The 22443-nt window shown below is 34.0% G+C and overlaps 1 protein-coding gene across 4 annotated transcripts in view; it reads right to left on the bottom strand.

Annotated features, from left to right (window-relative positions):
* Positions 1 to 6155: 6155 nt before the first annotated feature.
* SPOPL (speckle type BTB/POZ protein like) overlaps positions 6156 to 22443 on the bottom strand; it is a 72916-nt gene continuing 56628 nt past the window's right edge. For 3 of the 4 annotated variants that reach the window (XM_072789049.1, XM_072789050.1, XM_072789051.1), the window contains exons 6-11: positions 21993 to 22170; positions 21857 to 21912; positions 20338 to 20460; positions 13457 to 13599; positions 13312 to 13365; positions 6156 to 10441 (exon numbers count right to left, since the gene is read on the bottom strand). In XM_072789049.1, coding sequence (XP_072645150.1) covers positions 10297 to 10441; positions 13312 to 13365; positions 13457 to 13599; positions 20338 to 20460; positions 21857 to 21912; positions 21993 to 22170 — 699 coding nt within the window. In that variant the 3' untranslated portion in view covers positions 6156 to 10296. The remainder of the gene's footprint in view (positions 10442 to 13311; positions 13366 to 13456; positions 13600 to 20337; positions 20461 to 21856; positions 21913 to 21992; positions 22171 to 22443) is intronic. The other variant, XM_072789052.1, reaches the window with a different exon arrangement.

The raw sequence follows: 22443 nt of genomic DNA, 5'->3' as shown, positions 1-22443 counted from the left end.
CACATCCCCAGGCTCTTCGAGATAGAAAGTTACACACAGGAGACTTTGTTTTGTATCCCCATTTGCTTTTAAGCCTATTTAACATTTTAGTTGTTTTTGTTTGTTTGTTTTTGTTTTAGATTTTATTTATTCATGAGAGACACACAGAGAGGCAGAGACAGGCAGAGGGAGAAGCAGGCTCCCTGTGGGGAGCCTGATGTGGGACTCAATCCCAGGACCCTAGGATCATGCCCTGAGCCGAAGACAGATGCTCAACCAGAGCCACCCAGGGGCCCCAAGCCTCTTTAATATTTTGACAATATACTATCCAAAGCAAGGAAGAAGCTCTGAAATTATAGTGATGACATAGAGTTATAATTTTCCTGCAGATGCTAACAGCTCTCTGATATCCATTAAACAAAGCTTACTTTGGTTATTTAGGGAAAAGAACACGTCTTCAAAAGACTAAGGTCTTTTTTATAGGGGAGTAAGCCTGAGACTAAGTGGAAGAAAAAAGAGAAATTATGAAAGGAAACATGCAAAAATAAACTAAGTAGCAGGCTATAAGGATCAACATGACAAGAAAAATAACCTTAAGTAAACAAATGGAAATTTTTTAAATAATTAAAAAAAAATCCTCTGTCATCACTGCTGGGCCTCAGGGAAAAGTTGGTGATACTTTGCTTGTATTTTTCTTTCATGCTGACTTCTTCAGACATAACAGAACCAGGACGCCCTTCAGTTTCTTACCACTAAACACAGAAACCTATCATCATCTGCTCTGATTCTATCATCTTTTCCTCTTGTTCAGTAGACCAGAATAACTATCTTTTCTTATATTTAAGGCCACTTACTTTGTGGATTATCATACCAATGTGTGTAGTCAGAAATCTTACCTGGTACATTAGCCTGTTTCTTCCATACTCATGTTTTCCTCTCACTGGAATATTTCCATTAGCTTTACAAGTGTTTTAGTTACGAAATTTGTAATTGTGCATAATATAAAAACTCAAATGGTAAAATTAAACCTGTTAGGAGAAAGATCAGTCCCGTACTTTAATGCCACTCTTGCTTCCCAGAGGCAAACTCTGCCAACTGCCAAATCTTTCCCCTGGAACTTACCTTCCCCTTTCCAAACTTCAAACTTACAATTATTCATTTTTTACTTAACTTTTTACTGTTTAGTTTCAGACATTAATTTCCCACTAAGAAAGATTAAGAATGTAAAATCACAATTTTTGGTTATGACCATATTTAGTGTTTATATCATGATGCCGGTATAAAAAACATCGTTTTTAGGTGGGCCACATAGTATGTTCTGATTTCATTCCCTCTGTAGAACTTATTTTGGTTCTCTTATGTTTTTGTTTGTACATTTGTTTACTTTCCAGGTTATCAATCACTAACTCATCCAAAACTGTCTTCAGAGCTCTCTAAATAAATATGATAGATAGATGGAAAGTCAGCTCTATGGGAATAAGAGCACTGAAATAGTAAATATGTGGGTAAATAGAATATATTTAATTTTCCTTTTTAATTTTTTTAAAAGAGCTATTTGCTGTTTAGAACGATAACTACAACATGATATTGTAGGGTTTATAATATACATTGAAGTAAAGCATATGACAAGAGTGGTGCAAAGGATAAAGCAGTGATAAATGAAACAGCTGTACATGTTTTATAGTTTACATGAAAGGATGCAACATTAATTGCAAGTAGACTGTGATATGGACACATAATGCCTAGAACAACTACCAAAAATGCAAAAGTACAGATTAAAAAGTAACAGAAGAAACAAAAGAATGTTAAAAACATTTTTTTAAGAAACAAAAAAGAGCAGGAAAGGAGCAAAAAAGGAACAAAAAGCAAGGGAAATACAAAAAGCAATATCAAGACAACAGACGTAAATTCAAACATATTAGTAACCATATAATGTAATTTATGTATTTGTTGTTTACACACACCAATTAAAAAGCAGACATTATTATACCAGATAAAAAAGTAAGACACAACTAACTATAGATTGTCTATAAAAGACTCACTTTAGATATAAAAACACAAACAGGTTGAAATTGAAAGAGTGGCAATATATGCATCATGCTAATATAAGCTTAAAAAAGCTGATGTAGCTACATTAGTATTACTAAAGCAGACTTCAAGACACCATCCTAAGAGGTGGAGGACTATTTTAAGATCAAGTCATTAGAAAAACATTAAAATTCTAAGTCTGTATCAAATAAAAGAGCTTCAAATACAAGAAGTAAACATTGATGGGACTCAAAGGAGAAATGAACAAATCCACAGTTATATTTACTAGGCTACTGCTACCTTTAGGATGCTGCATTAGTCTTACACATATGATTTCATTTACTTTTCGCAATTCCTCAGGTTATCTGGTTTATGATAGTTTAAGAGAAACTACTTTTCAGTATTTACCTCATTCATGTGTTGTGGGAATTATCAGTTCCTAGAAAGTTTGAAATCATTTCAATATAAAGTCAATCTAATTCCAAGCCTTTTTTGAAATCATTTCGATTTAAAGTCAACTTAATTCCAAGCCTTTTGTGAAGGTAATTATATAACTGTTTCCATTTTTTTTCCCTTGATCTAGTCAATTTGGGTAATTTGGAATTTTAAAGGGCTTTCCTGGACTTAGTCCTACTGGGATTCTCTCACTTGGATTTCTATCCCTAAGACAAGACACACAAACACAGAGGCACTACATATCAAAAAGCACTACCCTTCTCATCTCTACTGAATTTCAGTAAAATCACCATTCCCTCTTACCCCTGGGCAGTCACAATTGTTCCTTTATAGGAAGTGCTCTTCTTCCTCTATGCCTGGCTAGCAAGTGTGGACTGTGAGATGTGCTACACAGCACCCTTTACTTTCCTTTCACAAGGCTTATATTTTGTTACTGATTTTAGTAAATTCCATCAGAACGGGGCATTTCTCTCTTATTACATTCCTAGCTAGCACAATCTGCTGAATGAGTTCATTGCTGAATAAGTTCTTCTTGCAGTAGGTTTGCTTAACATATTCCACTTGCCATACAAGTTCTGCTGTATCTTTGTAATTTTATCTTTGCCTTCTCCTTTTTTTGTGTGTCCTAATTGGTTTTTCCCACTTTGCCACACATAAAATGTTTTGTTTATGCTTTGGAGGATATGTATGTATTCTATTTTAAATTGTACCAGAGGATAGAGTTAAAGCTTCTTAATTAAAAAAAAGTCCTTAAATGTCTATAACTCAAAGTTTAAAAACCAGTAAGAAAACATTTTTAATTCCCATGTATGCAAAAGGAAGAATTTTATACTTTTATTTCCCAATTCCAGTTCCCCATCTTCCTCTTGTCCGGTTTCTTTTTTATTTATACAATGGATGACCACTTTTACATTCGTATTTTTAACACTTTTATTTTTACATTTTATATAGGTTTTTACTTCTAAACCAGCCAGGGTTCAACAGCAAGGTAAGATGGCCCCTTTGCAGGGAGGCTAATACCTGTCTCCATAGTCTTCCTGAAGGGAAGGAGAAAGGGCAGGCAGGGTTTGGAGCCTACCAGGTTGAGGTGACCCGGTTATGGTCAATTTTTACATTTATATATTTGTATATGTTACAATGTTAGAGCTCCTTCTAACAGTTTAATACTCATTGCCAGTCCTCTTAAGCCTCAACTTCCTATGCCTAGATCCATTTTTATTAATATTCATCATTGCCTATGCTTCGGGTACTGTTAATATACTACTTCCATGTAATTTAAATGTTAACTTTAGAAGTTACTACATAGCTAAGAGCTTTTGAGTCAAAATATTTTTCAAAGTATTGTCAGACAAATATGACTTTAAAATATTTATTTCTTGGATGCTCACACTATCTTTCCAATTTTCAAGTCACCCAGCGTCTCTAGGTTTGGGTTACTACTGATGAATTCTAACTGGAGCACTATAAATTTTCTCATTTCCAAAAATAATTTTTTTAAAAAATATTTATTTTTAAATAATCTCTACACTCAACATGGAGCTCGAACTTACAACCCTGAGATCAAGAATCACATGCTCTACCCACTAAGCCAGCCAGCACCCCAAAATTCATCTTTTTTAATGAAAAATGATTAATATTTTTAGTCACTGTGTTCAATTAGTCCTTTGGTAATATCAACCAGATTGTCTAGTAGAAATCGTAGGCTCGACAGGCTCCAAATCAACTTTTTTCCCCCCAAATTGTTGTTACTCTTGTGATTACTGTACCTGTGGACGGTACTACCCTCCACAGTTAAATACTGTCTCTTCCTTCTACCACATGGAATTATTTCCAAGTCCTTGCAGTATTTCCTCATAGATATCTTCCTTTTGCTCTATTTCAGTGCTCCTAGCCTACCAGAGCACTGGCATTCATCTCTTCAGAAATCCCCTTCTTACCTTTTCCTCCAGCTCCTTGTAATTCATCTGAAGATTGATTGGTCATGACATACGGCACCTAAAATCCCTCAATGCTTAGGTTATATTGGATTCCTCTGATAGGTTCAAAAAATCATGATCTTCACATTCCGATTTACTCTTCCCTTCTCTTACACATAAGGATATAGCCATATTCATCTTCATTACCATACATGTTCTATATGAACCTTGGTCAACCTCTGTGATTTCACGTAATGGGTTGGATGACACTCCCACTAAGCTAACTTCTACTCAACTTCAATTTAGAAGACACTTCCTCAGAGGCTTTCTGGGATCTTCATCTCCATCCCAGATAAGGTGGCCCTCTTGTACTCTTATCTCAATTCACATACTGTATTACATAACTGTTTTCTTTAATAATATAGACTTATAAGGATATGGGCTATTTATAGTTTGTTTATATTATCAAGTTTGGTACAGTGCCTGGCACTCTATTTAATTACTTGGTGATAGAAATTAAACGGAATCATCTTTATTTTCATCTATTCTTGTTCTTGTGATCTGCGAGTTTTCATAAGCCTTGTCTTCTTTTGATTCAAATTTCTGCTTTACATTTCGGCATTAATCAAGTTTGATGCATCTAATTTTGCTTCTCTTTTTTAACAGCACATCATTTCTATTTTTCCTGATTTCTACCCATTCCACCATTTTCATGAACTGTACATCTTTTTGGCTAAAATTAAGCATATATTCTAATAACCTGCTATGGCAGTAAACCTGTTTTTGAGCAAAGTTTTGTTTTGGGGTTTGTGTGTGCTATTCTGTTATTCCTAAATTCTACAATTATTTGGGTATACCTGACTCCTTTATAAAAAACATTAAGGATGAAAGGCAATAGAAGAGGTGAAAAGGAAGCATTCGTAACCGAAAAGACAAACTTTTTTGCCACTATCCACTACAGATACATGCAAAGCTCTCTAATACCAAAAAAGGAGCAATAACATATCACAACAAGATTTCTACCAATGTGTCTATTTAAAAATACAAAACAAGTAACACTCTTGGCATTCTCTTAGAAATAAATGATTTTTGGGTGGTAGAACAGAGGAAACACTACATTCCAATGTTCTAAAAACTATATTCAGAGTGCTGGCTGTTGCAAAGTAGAAGGGGAATGGTTATACATACTTCATTTAAGGTTTAGAATTATGACCACTACCTGTCCTATTTTACTTTAACTGAATAGACAATGCTCTTAAGTTTTTTATTCTTCTAGGGGTAATTTTAGTGTGCGTGTCTGTGCATATGCGTACGTATCTGCTGGGTGTATGGAAGGTTTTCCACTGTGCATTTGTACCGCTACTTTGCCCATGATTTTTATGCATTGATTCGGTTACTGTTACTAAACTGGGCCAGGAACACATTGCCCCAATTCTGTCCTTTTTGAAGCCAGTAAATAATTAAGTTGTCAGTTAAAATTGAGAAGGGACAGGAGGACCAAGGAAAGGTGATCTTTACTACATTAAAGTTACATGACATTAGCATAAATCTTTGAATAATAATGCCTACATCAAAGCACATATAGGTATAATATCTCAGTTAAGGAATAAGTTTTTAGTAGGTTCCCCAAAATGGTAGTTTTCCTATGTAGGAAAGATTACTATGCTTAAAGTTACCATATCAAAGTTACCACATGGCTCTTTTGCAAAGCACCATAGCAATCTGAAAATGAAAAAGAGTTCGTATTTTCAAATAAACACAAAATAAACCAATTAATTCTGAATAAGTAGTAACAACTTTATTTTAACTCAATGTGCTGAAATGCAAAAAATATTTTCAGCAACAAGATACAAAAAGTATGTATCTCATCATTAACATCAGCTGATTAAAAATGAGGCTGAAAAGTTCAATATAAGTCTTTACACATTTGAATCTTGAAAATCAAGTTCCCCCAAAATTAATTTCTAAATAATTTTAGCAGAATTTTATTTTCAAAAATGGGACTCACTTAAGTTATATCTTCATTCTAAAAAACTGGATGTGAAATTAACTAGGTTACAGTATACAATGATAAACTCTAACAAACAGAAAGATTTAAATATAAGAATTCCTTTTCAAACATAAAATCCACATACTGCAAACAGAAGACACGGTGTGGTGATTTTATTCCTAGTGAAGAGGAAGTCTTCCATATGGTAGGCACTCAATATTTGTTCAACTAGACCTAAAATTGACATCATTCCATGAACACTTAAATAAAGTAGAGCTTATAATCTGTATAAAAGAGGTTTGCAAAATACTCATGTGCTGAAAGTGCAGTCTTTATAATCTGAAAACAGTAAAACCCCCCACCTCCTTTTGCAAGAATACACTGAATATTTTTATTTTATCCATCAAAGAGCAAGAATGTCTGAGTCAGAATAATTCACCTTTCAAACACCTTGTTATGAGGAAAGCTTGCTGAGTTGGATTTTAATAAAATAATTTACTAAAGTCTCTAGTGTCCACGGGGTAGCAAATACGATCCACATTTTTATAAAGAATTTTACTTAGTTTTACATTTATGCACAAAACTTACATGGGTAAATAAATCAGTAATTATTTGGCAATTTAAATTCTAACTTAGGTCTAGTTTAAAAATAAGCTAATAATGTTCATGACAAGTTTTTAAGAGGTCTTTGCAAATATTTTAAAACTTAACTTTAAAACTGATGTCCTAAAAAGGCACTGTTTTCACATTTCATCATGCAATAAATGGTCACATTTGAAAATTATAATTTCCTGTCAACCAATTGTACCCCAAAATAAAGCACATTTAATGAAATATTTCAACTAACCTGAATTCTCAACATTTAACTGAGTCCTATTTTCAGAAATTCACTCTTCTGAACATACCACACACAAGTCCAAGCAAACACAAGTACGTGCGCACACACACACACACAAATGACATAATACATGCATGGTTCTCCAATTACTATTTCAATCAAGACAATGACACACGAGTATTCAAGGAGGTAACAATGGCAAGCCATAACATTATGGCACCTTCATATTTGTGCTCTAAATACCAATATATGTTAAAATTTAAAAATGAAAAAGGCACAAATATAGTGTTTCTGTATCTCAAGCTGATGAACAGTTCTCCAATGGTTACTTTGATAACATGTAACATTTAAAACGAATCACTACTTTTCTAAGGAAAAGCTCTGTTTAGGTGATAAAAGGTAAACAAGAGCAGGCTGACAAAAGGCAAACTGCTCAGGACAGAGTCTGTGCCTACAGAAAACAATGTGTGTGGTTTCAAAATGAAAAAATAAAAAAGTCTATTAGAGCACTCACATCAGAATACATTAAGTTTTTTTCATTGCCTCAAGAACCCACAATACCAACAAAAAACAAAACAAAAACAAACCTTAATAAATAAAAAGAAAAAATAAATCAACTATGATATGATTCTGTTAGTATAATGATAGGCATTATATTATCTAAAAAGTGGACATTTCTACAAACGTGGATATTCTCACAGCACAGTGTTTGACGTTTTTGGTACAAAATGTGCTACCAAACTTAAAACAAAAAACAACTTTATAATAAAACCCTTAAGATTTGCAATAAACACTAAAGTAAGTAGGTAGGAGCAAGCCGCAGTGTTCATTATATGGGTATTACTGAAGTCACTATGGTTAGAAATGTAGATGCAAGCAGTGAATTAATTCACAATGTGCCTGTGTGCATTTGATATAAACTGATACACCAGTACTTTTGATGTATTAAAACAAGGTTCTATAGCCTGAGGAATTTTAAGACTGTGGCAAAATATCAAAATCTTAACTTGTATATGTATGTGTGCATATTAAATTTGTACATTGTAAATTTAATGGACTCAATCTGGTTAAGGAAGTAAGTTTCTGCTGCCTCCAATATTCTTACACAAGGTGGAGTCCAATAATATGTAAGAATCCTTCCATCCCAAGAGATTTTTCTTCAGATTTAACACAAGAAAGATTCCAATTAAACTACACAGAAAGAAATGAAGATATCTGAAAATATCTTTTCAAACTACAGTTTGTTGTGGATAACACTTATTTGACAGTCTATGTTTAATGTAAATATGAATCACTCTTTATATAGTAAGACTGCTTCAGTGAATACCTAATAAAGAGATAACAAAAATAAAATCTATTTTAAAACCCCGGGCTTCATTTTTTTTGTCCTAAATTCAAAAATTAAATAAACACATCATACAAATTTTAATTTGGAGAATAAAGTATATATGTGAATATATAAGAATATGCGTTTTTTTTTTTCCAGTGACACCTTTTCCCTTATGGTCAAGTATAAACTTTGCCTAAGAAGCATATTGTCACTATTACAGGAAATCAGATGCAGTGACTTGCCACTGATCATTCCTATTTCTCTGGGACAATGCACCAGAACAGACCTCCACTGCGAACAGAGCTATCTAAACACTGAATATGTGTATGTGTTTAAAGCTAAATTCATTTATAATAAAGAACTGGCCCATGAAAAGCAGTTTATAAATAGTTTATCCTGTTCACATTATGCAGAATTTCAATATCATCCACAATGTTAGTACAGTAACTGAAACAGAAAGGAGAAAGCTTAGGGGGGAAAGAAAAGGTTCAGAGTGTGGCCTAACATATTTCTAAGGGCTCTCTCTCCTTTAGTCTGCAAATAATATCAGTTCACTGTTTTCAGAAGGAGAGTATCCAGGATTTGTTTATTGTTCAAATTGCCTTCTCCAAAGTGTGATAAGACAGGAATAAATTCAATGATAAATATCTGAAATTCAAACCAATTAACTATAATCAAGAATATCTTTCTTATTATCACAAACATCCCAACTGCCTCCATCGATCTTAAAAAATTCTTTCAAAAGTTAAGACACAATTAATTATACCCTATTAATACCCTCAAAAACAAAAAAAAAATATATGTACCATTTAGCATACAAAAGATACACATTAAAAGTGCATATATTTCTTAATTGGCCCACTCATTAATTTTACATTTGGTCATCCTTATTTTCAACATGGACAGAATTCTTCATATAAATGTAGGTCACTATAAATTAAAAAAAAAAGTTAGTTCCGCACAAAACATGCTTTCTTTTTATTGAAATCTTAACCTCAATCAGTTCTCAATCATTGTAAACCTGAATAAACCCACAAAAAAAAAGAAAAAACAAAAACCAACCCCCCCCCCCAAAAAAAAACACACAAGCAAAGGTTTGTTATGCTTCTCTTAGTTTGTTGGACAGTCAACACACAGACAAACATCACAAATTTTACTAAAAATTTGGGCCAACTCATTGCATATTTGCCCCAGAAATGAAAAATAAATTAGAATTGAAGCAGTGTATTGCCGTAACTTACCTTAAAGGTAAGCAGGTTCTCCTATATTTATAGAACTTAGACTGGAGACATTATTAGTAATCTCCAATACAAGTGCTTTTAAGAAGAACCTAGTTTTAAACTTTGAGACAGCATAGGACAAACCTATAATATTCATTATGCTTTTCTCAAACTAATGGAAGATCCTTTTGAAACTTAATATCTTCAGTTATCAATATTACTGCATTATGGAGCTAGTGCAATCCTGCATAGCCTTAGTCAAAGTGACAAGGCACAATAAAAAATTAAAGTATATGAACAAGAGAAGTCACTGAAGATAATTTAAGGCCTTGAAGTGAATTAGAGTATAATCAGTCTAATTTAAAGCTGAAGAATAAACCATAAATTATCCACCTGAAATGCAAGCAATATGCTTTTTCAGCTTCTGTTCTGTGGACAAGACAACAGAAACAACTCTTGTTTATGGTTTGTGTATTAGAATCCTTCTGGACCTGGAGGAGTAAAAGTCAATTCCATTTTTCTACAGTTCATGGAAGATTTCAGGACTGTTTTAGCCGTTTGCGTGGAATGCCAAACTGTGGACACTGTGCAGACGCTAGTGCTCGGAAGGCTTCTGCTACTAAATGAGGGTGAGACTGAATCATGGACTTCCACCCTGATGTTTCCATTATGTCCGCTGCTTGGCTGAAAAATAAAATTAAGTCATATTTATTAAAGAGTTCTTTTCAAAATATTGTTATTTTAAAAAACAACTTTCAAATTTCAAAATGTTTTAAACACTTTGCCTCTCTATGTCATCAAGCCCTGTGAATTCATGAAAATATCACCTTTACCTTACTGGTATATTTTCTGTTGCAATGCAACTATTAAATTCTTCTGGAAGTGCTAAACTCTGGAAGTATGTATGTGATACTTTTCTCCATAGTCCCAACTTCCATTGTTACCATTTCTGTACTAGCTCTTTCAAGAGCTCTTTTTCCTGGCTGTTACACACAGGTTTTCTCTAAAGTTCCAAGGTTGGACCTCTGCTCTTCTCCCTTAACTTTCATTATTTATCCTATCGTATCCACTCTTCACAACTGTAACTATCATATTCCAATGATGGTAAGGACTGACTTGCTAAATCCTAGACCTCACCACAAGGTACATTCCCAACCACCTTTTTTCCTTATTTTGCTAGGGTCTGAGGACCTACACTTTCAGAATTGTCAAATAAGAACTCAATAGGTCCCTCCCCACACTTAAGTTCTTCCCTCATTTTCAATCAGCTAATGCTTTCACCATTACCCAGTTATTCAAGTCAAAAAATGTGAGAAATTCTAGACCCCATTCTTTTCAATCATCACTATTTTAATTCCCCAAGATATTTCAAATACCCAGTTAAGGTTCACATCATTTTGCATTTGGATTATCATAACAGTCTCCTAATTTGTCTTCTAGTTTCCTATCTTGCTCCTCTCAAAAGAGCTTTCATGAGCTGTGTTAGTAACAAATAGGTCTATATTATATCCTCTGGGATCTTCTCATAACCTCACTCTGATCCTATACTTTTCTTATCACCAAACTTTGCACATCTGATTCCCTTTTGTGTGGGATAAACTTTTACACTTCTTCCCTCTTCTTTACCAGGGTAACTCTTAGTAATACTTCAGGTGTTTATTTATACAATAATTCTTCAAAAAAGGCTTTCTTCCCCTACTTCTTTTACTATATGCTTGGATGGGTATGCTATACTTATATCTATTGTTTCACTTTATTTCAATTACTTGTCTAGTTCCTATTCGCCTCCTGCTAAACTATAAACTCCATGAAGGCAGGGGAAACATTTGCCATGTTCACCACTATATTCTTTGTATAAGCACAGTGCCTAGGGTATTTACTGAATAATAAATACAATTATCTGTCAAATGAATCATCACTTACTGGTTCATGCTTCTACACTTTGGATTGAGCTATCCTTTCTGTTCACAATGTCTGTTATTTCTTTCTTAGTTTTGCTAATTCCTATTCATGTTTAGAAGACTCAGATGTCACCCAGGAAGCCATCCTTAAACCATCCAGCCTGTACATATCTTCTATCACATTACTTACCACATTTTAATGAAATAATACATTCATGTACTTGTTTTATTTCATTAGATAAATATCTCAAGAGAGGGATTTCTCCCAATTGTTTTTATATGCAATGCCCTAGCATAGTGCTTGAGACACAACAGTTTGGTTTGTGGAACCAAACAGTAGCTAATAACAAATCAACTTTTTTTAATCTGCCTGACATCTTATTACCTGCATGTCACTATGTTTATAATTTTAACTGTTTAGAATCATATAAATACCCCTGAATATACCTGACATTTTCATTTATTTAATTCAACATATATCTATTGAAGATCCATATATACCATAGCTTCACCAGGGGATATGAAATAAACTGGTACTTTTTAACAGTGAAAAAAGTTGCACAATGTAAAATATTTTAACAGAGTAAAACTAGAACTTGAAAGTGGCTAAGCATCAAGAATCATATAATTATCATTTACTGCTAATAAACTATATTTTAAATTCAAATGGATTTTTAGGATCATATTCCAGAATGATAATGTATTATCATACACTAACCAATATAAAGAACAACCAATAACTTGAAAGTATAGTCACTAATGCCTACTTTGTGAAAACAGAATTTACAAATTCATAATAGTTCAGAGTTAACCAATATCATATAGATAAAAACAGATAACAATGGGAAGTAATTAGGTCAACGCTCCTTTTATTGTCTCTAACTTTTTTTTTTTTTTTTTTACTTATATCACCTTTTGATAATGTGTGAAAATGGAATTGAAGGATTTACAAGGCAAAAAACCAATCAAAAGCAGGTACAAAATCTTGACACTATCAAGTCTTCACCTTCTGATTTTGAAAAATTATGAAAAGTAGACAAATCACTCCAAAAATGTGAGAAGAAAACATAAGAAGGGAATAATTAAGTTTTAGTAGTTCACATTCAGAAGGCCCAGGCTTAGGAAGATGTAACAACTACCATACCTCTTACAGTTTTACCAGGGAAAGGAAAGAACAAAATGCTACCATTTGGAAACATTAGGCAGCTCATCTAAAATACCATGTGATTCAAGGTACTTGGTTAACTTAAGAAGCAGTGGGTGAGGATTCAAATGAAAAGACTTTCTAGGCAAATCTGGAGGGAACACTCCTCAGAGGATAAAATGAGTATTTCCCACATTTTTAGAAATGCTTACTGAAGGGGCAGGGAAAAGATCCCCGGTAGCCATTGAAATACCTGGACTCAGCTATATACTATGAGCATATGTGCTTAAGAAATTAAAATGTCCATCCCAGTTCACATTAAAAGCTGATCTACAAGGGAGCATAGCCTCAAGAATCCACTAAGTCAAATTATTATTTTTTAAAATTATTGGCAGTTTCATATAACTAATATCTGGATTCATACTTATTGCAGATGAGCAAAAGGCTATGCAAACACTTAATTTCATGTATGCAGATCAACTTTAAGTCAGAAACTGATGTCATCTTACTTGCTGTTCCAGTTTTTCCCATCTTTACACCCAAGCTGTCGAAGTACACTGCACCTGCATTGAAGATTTAAACACACTTAAAAAAAAGTCCGGTGAAAAAAATGTTGAAAGTGTCAGTCCACTGAAATACAGGCATATAGCTTACCTATTAATAAAGTCTATGGCTTGTGCTTTCAACTGTTCTGCACTGTGCAAATCTGCAAGGACAAGGGTATCAGCAACATTTTCTACTGAGAGGTTACTACACAAAGCTTCTTCACACATGACCTTCAGCCGTTCCAGTGCATACTATCCAAAAGGAAAACATAACAATTAAACATTTACTCAAACTACCAAGTTTTAAATACCTGGTACTTGTAACTTACAAAATACTTGATATCTGTAACTTAGAGAATAAAGTTAAAGTACACTACACTCTGAACTGAAAGTTAAAAAAGTCTTAAAGTTATTTTAACCTAATATTAAGGAGATACAAATGATGAATTCAAGATAAAGAGCAATTTTCTTTAGGAAATCTCAATTTGTGCAAAATACATACTGTCAATTTTAAAATCAGGGTTTTAATTCTTTTAAAAAACTCTTCTTGTTCAATACTCTTAATGAGTGAATTTCTATTCTCTATTAAATGCCAAAGTGTATCAGCCAGTACACTGTATACTGCCACTGCTCAATCTTGAATAAATTCTAAAACTGAACAAAGCACTTTGATAAACAGTTATTATGACAGCTCTAGCAGCTTTATTAAAAGTAAAATTGATATACAACAAACTGCACATATTTAGTTTATATTTTGATAAGTTTATACTATATGGTATTGTTAAATCATGACACTGAACATATTCATTATCCCCAAAAGTTTCTTCCTATCTATAATTCTCCCCTCTTGTGCTACCCCAAGCGACACCTCTGATATGCTTTCACATCCTTGACCATACTTAATATGGTCTTTGTAATTTCAGCTTACAGCATGCATATAGAAATATCTCATATGGTTTTAATTTATATTCCCCATAATAATTAATGATGTTGAGCAACTTTTGATGTAGTTAACTGACATTAGTTCAGGAAGTGTTTGTTCAAGTATTTTCTCTATTTTTAGAAGAAAAGATTGTTTTCTTATAATTAATTCCTGACAGTTCTTTATATAGATTGAATACAAAAGTCCTTCAGCAGGGGCACCTGGGTGCCACAGTCAGTTAAACAGCCAACTCGTGCTTTTGGGTAAGGTCATGATCTCAGAGTCATGAGATCAAGTTCTATGTCAAGCTCCTTGCTCAGTGAAGAGTCTGCTTGAGATTCTCCTCATCTCCCTCTGCCCTTCCCTCTCCTTATGCAAGTGTTTTTTCTCTCTCTCTAATAAATAATCTTTTTTAAAAAGCCCTTTAAAAAAAAAAGCCCTCTAGCAGATATATTCTGAATAAAAGCTGCTCATTGGATATATGCTTTGCAAAGTATTTTCTCCTAGTTTGTGGCTACTGTTTTCATTCTCCTGTGTTTTCCTGAAGTTTTTAAAACTTACATAAGTCTAATTTAGCCATTTTTCTTTTCTGTGTTTGTTGTTTTCTGGTGCCAATAGCTAAGAAGTCTTTGCCAAACACAAGACTGCGAAGACTATGTTTTCTCTTAGAAGTTTTAGATTTTAGGTTTACAATCCCTTTTGCATTACTTTTTTATTTGGCTTGAAGTTCATATAAAAAGTTCACTTTTTTTCAGGCATTCAGGTATCCAACTGTTCCAACACCACTTGTTGAAAAGACTATCCCTTCTTCACTTAATTGTCTTTTCACTTTTATCAAATTAGATATCCACATATATGATAGATTGTTTCTATACTTTCCATTCTGTTCCAATAAATTGTTTCTCTTGTCACCAATCAACACGGTCTTAAATGAAGCTTTATAAGTCTTGTTACCATGCAGTCAGTTCTAGTACTCCATTTTGATCTTTTTCAAAGTTATCTGGCTGTTCTAGGTTCTTGCACTTGCACATAAATTTTCAAATCCACTTGTCAGAAAGCAAAATAAAAATTCTGTAAGGGACATGCTGGCTCTACTAATGAATTTTAAAAACTGAAATTTAACAATATTAAGAATACTAGTCCATAAATTAATTTTTTAAAGATTCTATTTATTTATTTGAGAGAGAGAGAAGAGGGGAAGAGGGAGAGGGAGAGGGAGAGGCAGACCCCTTGCTGAGAGGGAGGCTAAGGAGGGGCTTGATCCCAGGACCCTGAGATCATGATCTGAGCCAATGGCAGCTGCTTAACTGACTGAGCCACCCAGGCACCCCCAAATTTCTCTCCATTTATTTAGGTAGTACCTGAATTTCACGTACCAATATGTTATAATTAACAGGTTAGTTTTGATCTTTTGACAGATTTATGCCTATATATTTAATATTTTTGATGCTATTGCAAATGTCATTTTTAATTTAAATTTTTATTGAGATAGTTACAGGTTCATGTACATTTGTCAGAAATTAGTAGATGCCAGCTTAGGAGAAAGATGGCAGTGGAATAGGAGGACTCTAGGCTCCTCTTGTCCCAGGAACACAACTACATAATTAGACTCATCCTAAATACGCTAGAAATAGACTGGAAGACTGACAGAACAAACTCCACATAAGGGAGAGAAGAGGCCACATGGATAAAGGGAGGAACGTGGAGATATGGTTTAGGGGAGAAATGGCTGGTGGGTGCTATGGAGGGGAGGGAGCTGTGTTTATGGAGAAGGGTGAGAATAGAGGAGCACACAGGATAATGCAAAGGGGAATGTTTCCACAAAAATACTGGCTTGCAAAATGAGAGGAGCTGAAATTCATGACTTCCTACAGTACACAGATTTTAACGGTCCGTGGGCTTGGCCAGGATAGAGTTTGGAGGTTACTGTCCTGCTCCTTCCTGGACGGAAGGCAGACAACAACCTAGGCACAGGCTGTGTGAAAACAGCAATCTGAACTACGACTTGGACACACCTGGGTAAGAGTATTTGCTCTTCTCTGAGAGCATCCCCAAGAGGCAGCATTCATAGACACCTCTCCTAGAACATAGGAGCTAGCCAGTGTCGGCTAAATCCTCCACCCCTCAGCATAAACACAGAGACAGCACAGCACCAATACTGGGTGCCTTACTTGTTAACATCAAGCCCTACTCCCTTGCACTCTCCAGGATCATGCTTCTCAGTTAAGCTTTGATGAGTCCCAAACAGCAGGTCCTTCCTTCCCCCAGGAAACCAGCACAAACCCCTGCCCATAATATGGCAGGGCCAGGCACTTCTCAAGTGCACACAGGACATTCTCCAGAATAACGACAAATTAGGCTACACAAATTAGGCCTTAACAAGAACAAAAAAATCTGAAATCATACCATGCATCCTTTCTGACCACAATGCAATGAAACTACAAGTCAACCACAAGAAAAAACTGGAAAGACCACAAATACAAGGAGGCTAAACAACATGCTATTAAACAATGATGGGTCAACCAAGAAATCAAAGAAGAAATTTAAAAAAGAAAAACAAAAACAAATGAAAGTGAAAACACTTGTCTAAAACCTTTGGGATGCAGCAAAAGCAGTCTTAAGAGGGAAGTATATAGCAATCCAGACCTACCTTGAAAAGCAAAAAAAAATCTCAATCTAACTTTTCACCTAAAGGAGCTAGATAGAGTAAACAACAGAGCAAGCCTAAAGCCAGAAGGAAGGAAATAATAAAGATTAAGGAAGAAATAAATGATACAGAAACTTAAAAAAAAAAAACAAGAGAACAAATCAATGAAACCAGAAACTGGGGAAAATTAATGGAATTGATAAATCTCTAGCCAGACTTCCTAAAAAGAAAAGAGAAAGAACTCAAATAAAATCGCAAAGTGAGAGGAGAAATAACAATTGATGTCATGGAAATACAAACAATTTTAAGAGAGTATCATGAAAAACTATATGCCCAACAAATTGGCCAATCTAGGAAAAATGGGTAAGTTCCCAGAAACATATAAACTGCCAAACTAAAACAGGAAGAAATAGAAAACTTGAACAGACTGATAACCAGCAAAGAAATTCAATCAGTAATCAAAGAACTCCTAACAAAGAGAAGTCCAGGGTCAGATGGCTTCACAGGCCATTTTAATACCTATTCTTCTCAAACTATCCCAAAAAATAGGAAAGGAAGGAAAACTTCCAAACTCATTCTATGAGGCCAGCATTATCCTGATACCAAAACCGGATAAAGATACCACTAAAAAGGAGAACTACAGGCCAATATCCCTGATGAACAAAATACTGCACACTGAATCCAACAATACAATAAAAAAGAAAATCATTCACCACAATCAAGTAAGATTTATTCCTGGGCTACCAAGGTGGTTGGCTCAGTATTCATAAATCAATCAATGTGACAGATCAAATTAATAAAAGAAAGGCTAAGAACCATGTGATCATTTCAACACATGCAGGAAATGCATTTGACAAAGTAAAACATCCATTCATGATTAAAAACCCTCAACAAAGTAGGTTTAGTGGGAACATATCTCAACACATAAAGGCCACATATGAAAAACCCACAGCTAATATCATTCTCATTGGGGAAAAACTGAGTCTTTCCTCTGAGGTCAGTAATAAGACAAGGATGTCTACTCTCACCATTTTAATTCAATATACATAGTCCTAGCCACAGCAATCAGACAATAAAAAGAAATAAAAGGAGTCCAAACTAGCAAGAAGTAGTAAAACTTTCCCTATTTGCAGAAGACAATAAAAAATCTGAAAGGCTCCACCAAGAAACTGCTAGAAGTTGTACATGAATTCAGTGAAGTCTCAGGATACAAAATCACTGTACAGAAATCTCTTCCATTTATTTCTAAACACTAATCATGAAGCAGCAGAAAGAGAAATTAAGGAATCCATGTCATTTACAACTGCACCAAAAACAGTAAGATACTTAGGAATATACCTAATAACAAAAGAGGTGAAAGATCTGTACTCTGAAAAATATAAAACACTGATGGAAAAAAAAGATGAGCAAGAAATGGAAAGGCATTCTATGCTCATGGATTGGAAGAACAAATATTGTTTAAAATGTCTATGTTATCCAAAGTAATCTACATATTTAATGAAATCCCTATCAAAATTATCAAAAGCATTTTTCACAGGGCTGGAATAAACAATCATAAAATTTGTATGGAACCACAAAAGACCCTGAAACCAAAGCAATCTTGAAAAAGAAACGCAAAACTGGAGGCATCACAATTCTGGACTTAAGTTGTATTACAAACCATAAAAATGCTAAAAGAACACCAGCAATAACATTTGGCCACACCAACTTCTTTCTGCATGTCTCCTAATACAAGGTAAACAAAAGCAAAAATAAACTATTGGGACTTCATCAAAATAAAAATCTTCTGCATAGCAAATGAACCAATCCACAAAACTAAAAGGCAACCTATGAAACAGGAGAAGATATCTGGAAATGATATATCCAGTAAAGGTTTAATATCTTAAACATATGAAGAACTTATAAAACTCAATACCTCAAAAAGAATAATCCAATTTAAGAATTGGAAGAAGACATGGATAGACATTTTTTCAAAGACACTCCAACGGCCAACATACACATGAAAAGATGCTCAACATCATTTTCATCAGGGAAATGCAAATCAAAACTACAATGAGATATCACTTCATACTTGTCAGAATAGCTAAAATCAACATAATAAAGGAGGTGTTGGTGAGGATATGGAGAAAGGGGAACCCTCTTGAAGTTGGGAATGAAAACTGGTGCAACCACTGTGGAAAACAGTATGGAGGTTCCTCAAAAAGTTAAAAATAGAAAGAACTACTGTATTACCCAGCAATTGCACCCAAAGAATACAAAAATATTAACTCAAAAGGATACATGCACCCTGATATTTATAGCAGCATGTCTACAACAGCCTGTATCCATTGACGGATGAGTGCATAATGAAGTTGTGTTATGTATGTACAATGGAGTATTACTCAGCTGTAAAAAAATGAAATCTTGCCATTTGAAATGACATGGATGAAGCTAGAGAGTATTATGCTAAGTGAAATAAATCAGTCAGAGAAAGACAAATATCAAAATAATCTCACTTATATGTGGAATTTAAGAAACTAATGAGTAAAGGGGAAAAAAAAAAACAGAGAGGCAAATCGAGAAAAATAGTCTTAACTATAGAGAACAAACTGATGGCTACCAGAAGGGAACTGGGCAGTTGGGGGAAGGGGTAAGGTGGCACGGGATGTTAACTAGATGATGGTAATAAAGGAGGACACCTGTGATGAGCACTGGGTATTTTATGGAATTGCTGAATCACTATACTGTACATCTGAAACTAATATTACATTGTACATTAAATATCTGGAATTTAAATAACAACTTGGGAGGGAAAATAGATTCTATATATACCTGGCCTGATAATGACCCCACTGATAACATTTTACAAAACAAGTACAATATCACTCTGTCCCCACCGGTGTGTTTGTGTGTATATGTGTGTGTATGTATATATATGTACATACATATGTATATATACATGCACATATTCACACACATAAGCACATGGACGAAAGTGGCATGAACATCAATACTTTCAGAAAAGCCACCCAATATGCTTTCATGGTTGAGAACTACTGGCTTTGAGATTCTTCTGGTATTTTTACATTGTTTCTCAAACTTTAAGAAATCACCATTATAAAAAAAGATTATAAAACTAAATTTTTTTCCTCTATGCTATCATGTTAAAAAAATCTCTGAATACAGGGAATTAAATTAGAAAAAATCTAATATTTTCTTTTTATTTTATATATTCTAACTAGCTCAAGATATTTTTATGCCTTATTCATTACAAAAAATCTTATTTCCTATTATCTTCCCCAATATGCTCAAGAACCATCTATAAATTGTATAAATTAATACTTCAATTTTAAGTTATTTGGAGTTTTCACTTGATGATAGCTTTCTAGATACACATGAAGCTTGAGGAGATTTTTCAGCTTTTTAAGACCTAATTACTTACTTTGTCTGCAGCTGCCAACAAGTTGTCAGCCATTTTGTCAAGGTTTGGTGCTTTCCCTGTGTAAATGAATCTCATCATTTCTTTAAAAACCTCAGGGTCTACATCATTTATTTCCACTCGATTCTGATATTGAAAACAACAAAAAAAGTTATACTCAAAGAACTTACACACACACACACACACACACACACACACACACACACAAATGAACCAAAGCGAAACTTTGATGACAATTTAAGTAAATCTGCACCCACGTACTCTACTTTAAAATGGAGGTAAGTAAATCTTCAGTAAGCTAAGTAGGCAAAGTGAAGCAGGCAGGTCTAACAGGAGAAGCACTAACATGTAGGCATATAAAACCTCAATTTCTCAATTCAAGAGTACAACAAAAACCAAAACAAGCATGCCAAACAAAATGTGTGTTCAGTTTCTGACCTCTATTTTAGAAGAAGGCAGCTATTAACTTTTTCTTTGTTGAATTCTGAGGTCATAGTACAATGCCTAAGACCCCATAACCACCAGTGCTATTCCCAGCTTTAAGCAAAAGTAGGGTCAGGTACTTCAAATAATTCCACACCCACTACCTTGGAACTCTTCCTTTTGCAAAAATGGCATGCCATAGTATCTACTGACGCATCACCTCTTTGCTCAATACATACTGAAGTCCAAAGAGTAGTCATTCCTTTCTCACTCCTACATTTTTGTGTTTGGTTTCAGTCACAGGACCAATGAAGCTGAACATCTAACACTAAACAATACCACACTTTCCTGCCCCTTTGCTGACAATAATATTTGACATTATTCATGTCTCTTTACGTGGAGTCATCAGAAGGCTAATCATAGTACCTGACAGAACAACTAAAGGAAAGAAGCAGCTATGTGCTGCAGCCTTTAGTTCTACAGAAAGAATGGAGAGCCACAGAAACAAACTTAGGAGTTATTCAGTTAGAGCTCACATGTAATGCAACCAGCAAAGAATCAATCTCTGATCTTTAATCTGACTACATTTCAAGAATGACAAGTGAAGGCGAAACATTTGGGAAAACCAAAGAGGTAGTATATTGATTACAGTAAATATATAGTAACACTGATGTAATTTGTCATTTAAAAAATCTAATAAATATCTTATTTTAGTGGTAGAAAGGATGTAAGCATTATTTTTGTTTTTGGGAAAAAAAAGGGTTACAAAATCAACCCACAGTCTAGAAAAGATTAATAAACATCTTCACCAGAGAACTCTCAAACAGCTATAGACCCGAACCATCCGTTTGGATAACAACTACCTATTTATTTTGCCACCAGATGGATGTCAAAATAGCTATTATTTGGAATATTCAACCACATTAGGCTACATCTATTGCTCTACTACAAAACACATTTTTTCCACTTTCTATTTCTTTTCCTATCTATTTCTAAAATCATAATGTAACAATAAGAACATGCACCGTTACTTTCAAAATATACATTTCCCTACTCTACATTTGCACAAATTAAATATTAGCCTTTAAACCATGTTTACCTTTTTGCTTTCTTCCATTTCATGTTCAAACATTGCATTAAAAACTGGGGATCGAGCTGTAACAAGATTAAGCATTATTATTTAATGCACAGATTTATGGAAAAAATGTGTAATATTACCCAAAAGTTAAAAGTACCTGCAAGTACAGATTTATGAGCTTTAAATTCTTGTCCTCTCACAAAAAAACTGCAATCTGTAAATCTTGTGTTTTCCCAGAGATTACCTAAGTCTTCTGCTAATCGACATTCAGGCACCTTCAAAGTATTTGTATTAGTATGTCCTGATATATTTACTGAATCTTGGACCACACTCACCTAATAAAAAGGGACAAGAAAACACTTTTACAAATTAGTATCAATAATTAGTTAAGTCTGTATTTAAATTTCTTACCATTAAGATCATTTGGATATTTCAAAGTACTCCTGATCAAAAATGTTAATATTTGGAAACTAAATTTAAGGACACAATTTAAAGGAGAGAATATAGAAAAAAATTAGAAACAAAAAAAAATTAGAAACAAACTAGATCATTTTCTTTTCTTTATTAAAAAGTTTTTATTATTTGACAGAGAGATAGAGCCAGAGAGT

Source organism: Canis lupus, chromosome 20 (genome assembly GCF_048164855.1).
Source record: "Canis lupus baileyi chromosome 20, mCanLup2.hap1, whole genome shotgun sequence".
NCBI lineage: Eukaryota > Metazoa > Chordata > Mammalia > Carnivora > Canidae > Canis > Canis lupus.
This window is presented reverse-complemented; position numbering and strand designations above follow the sequence as displayed.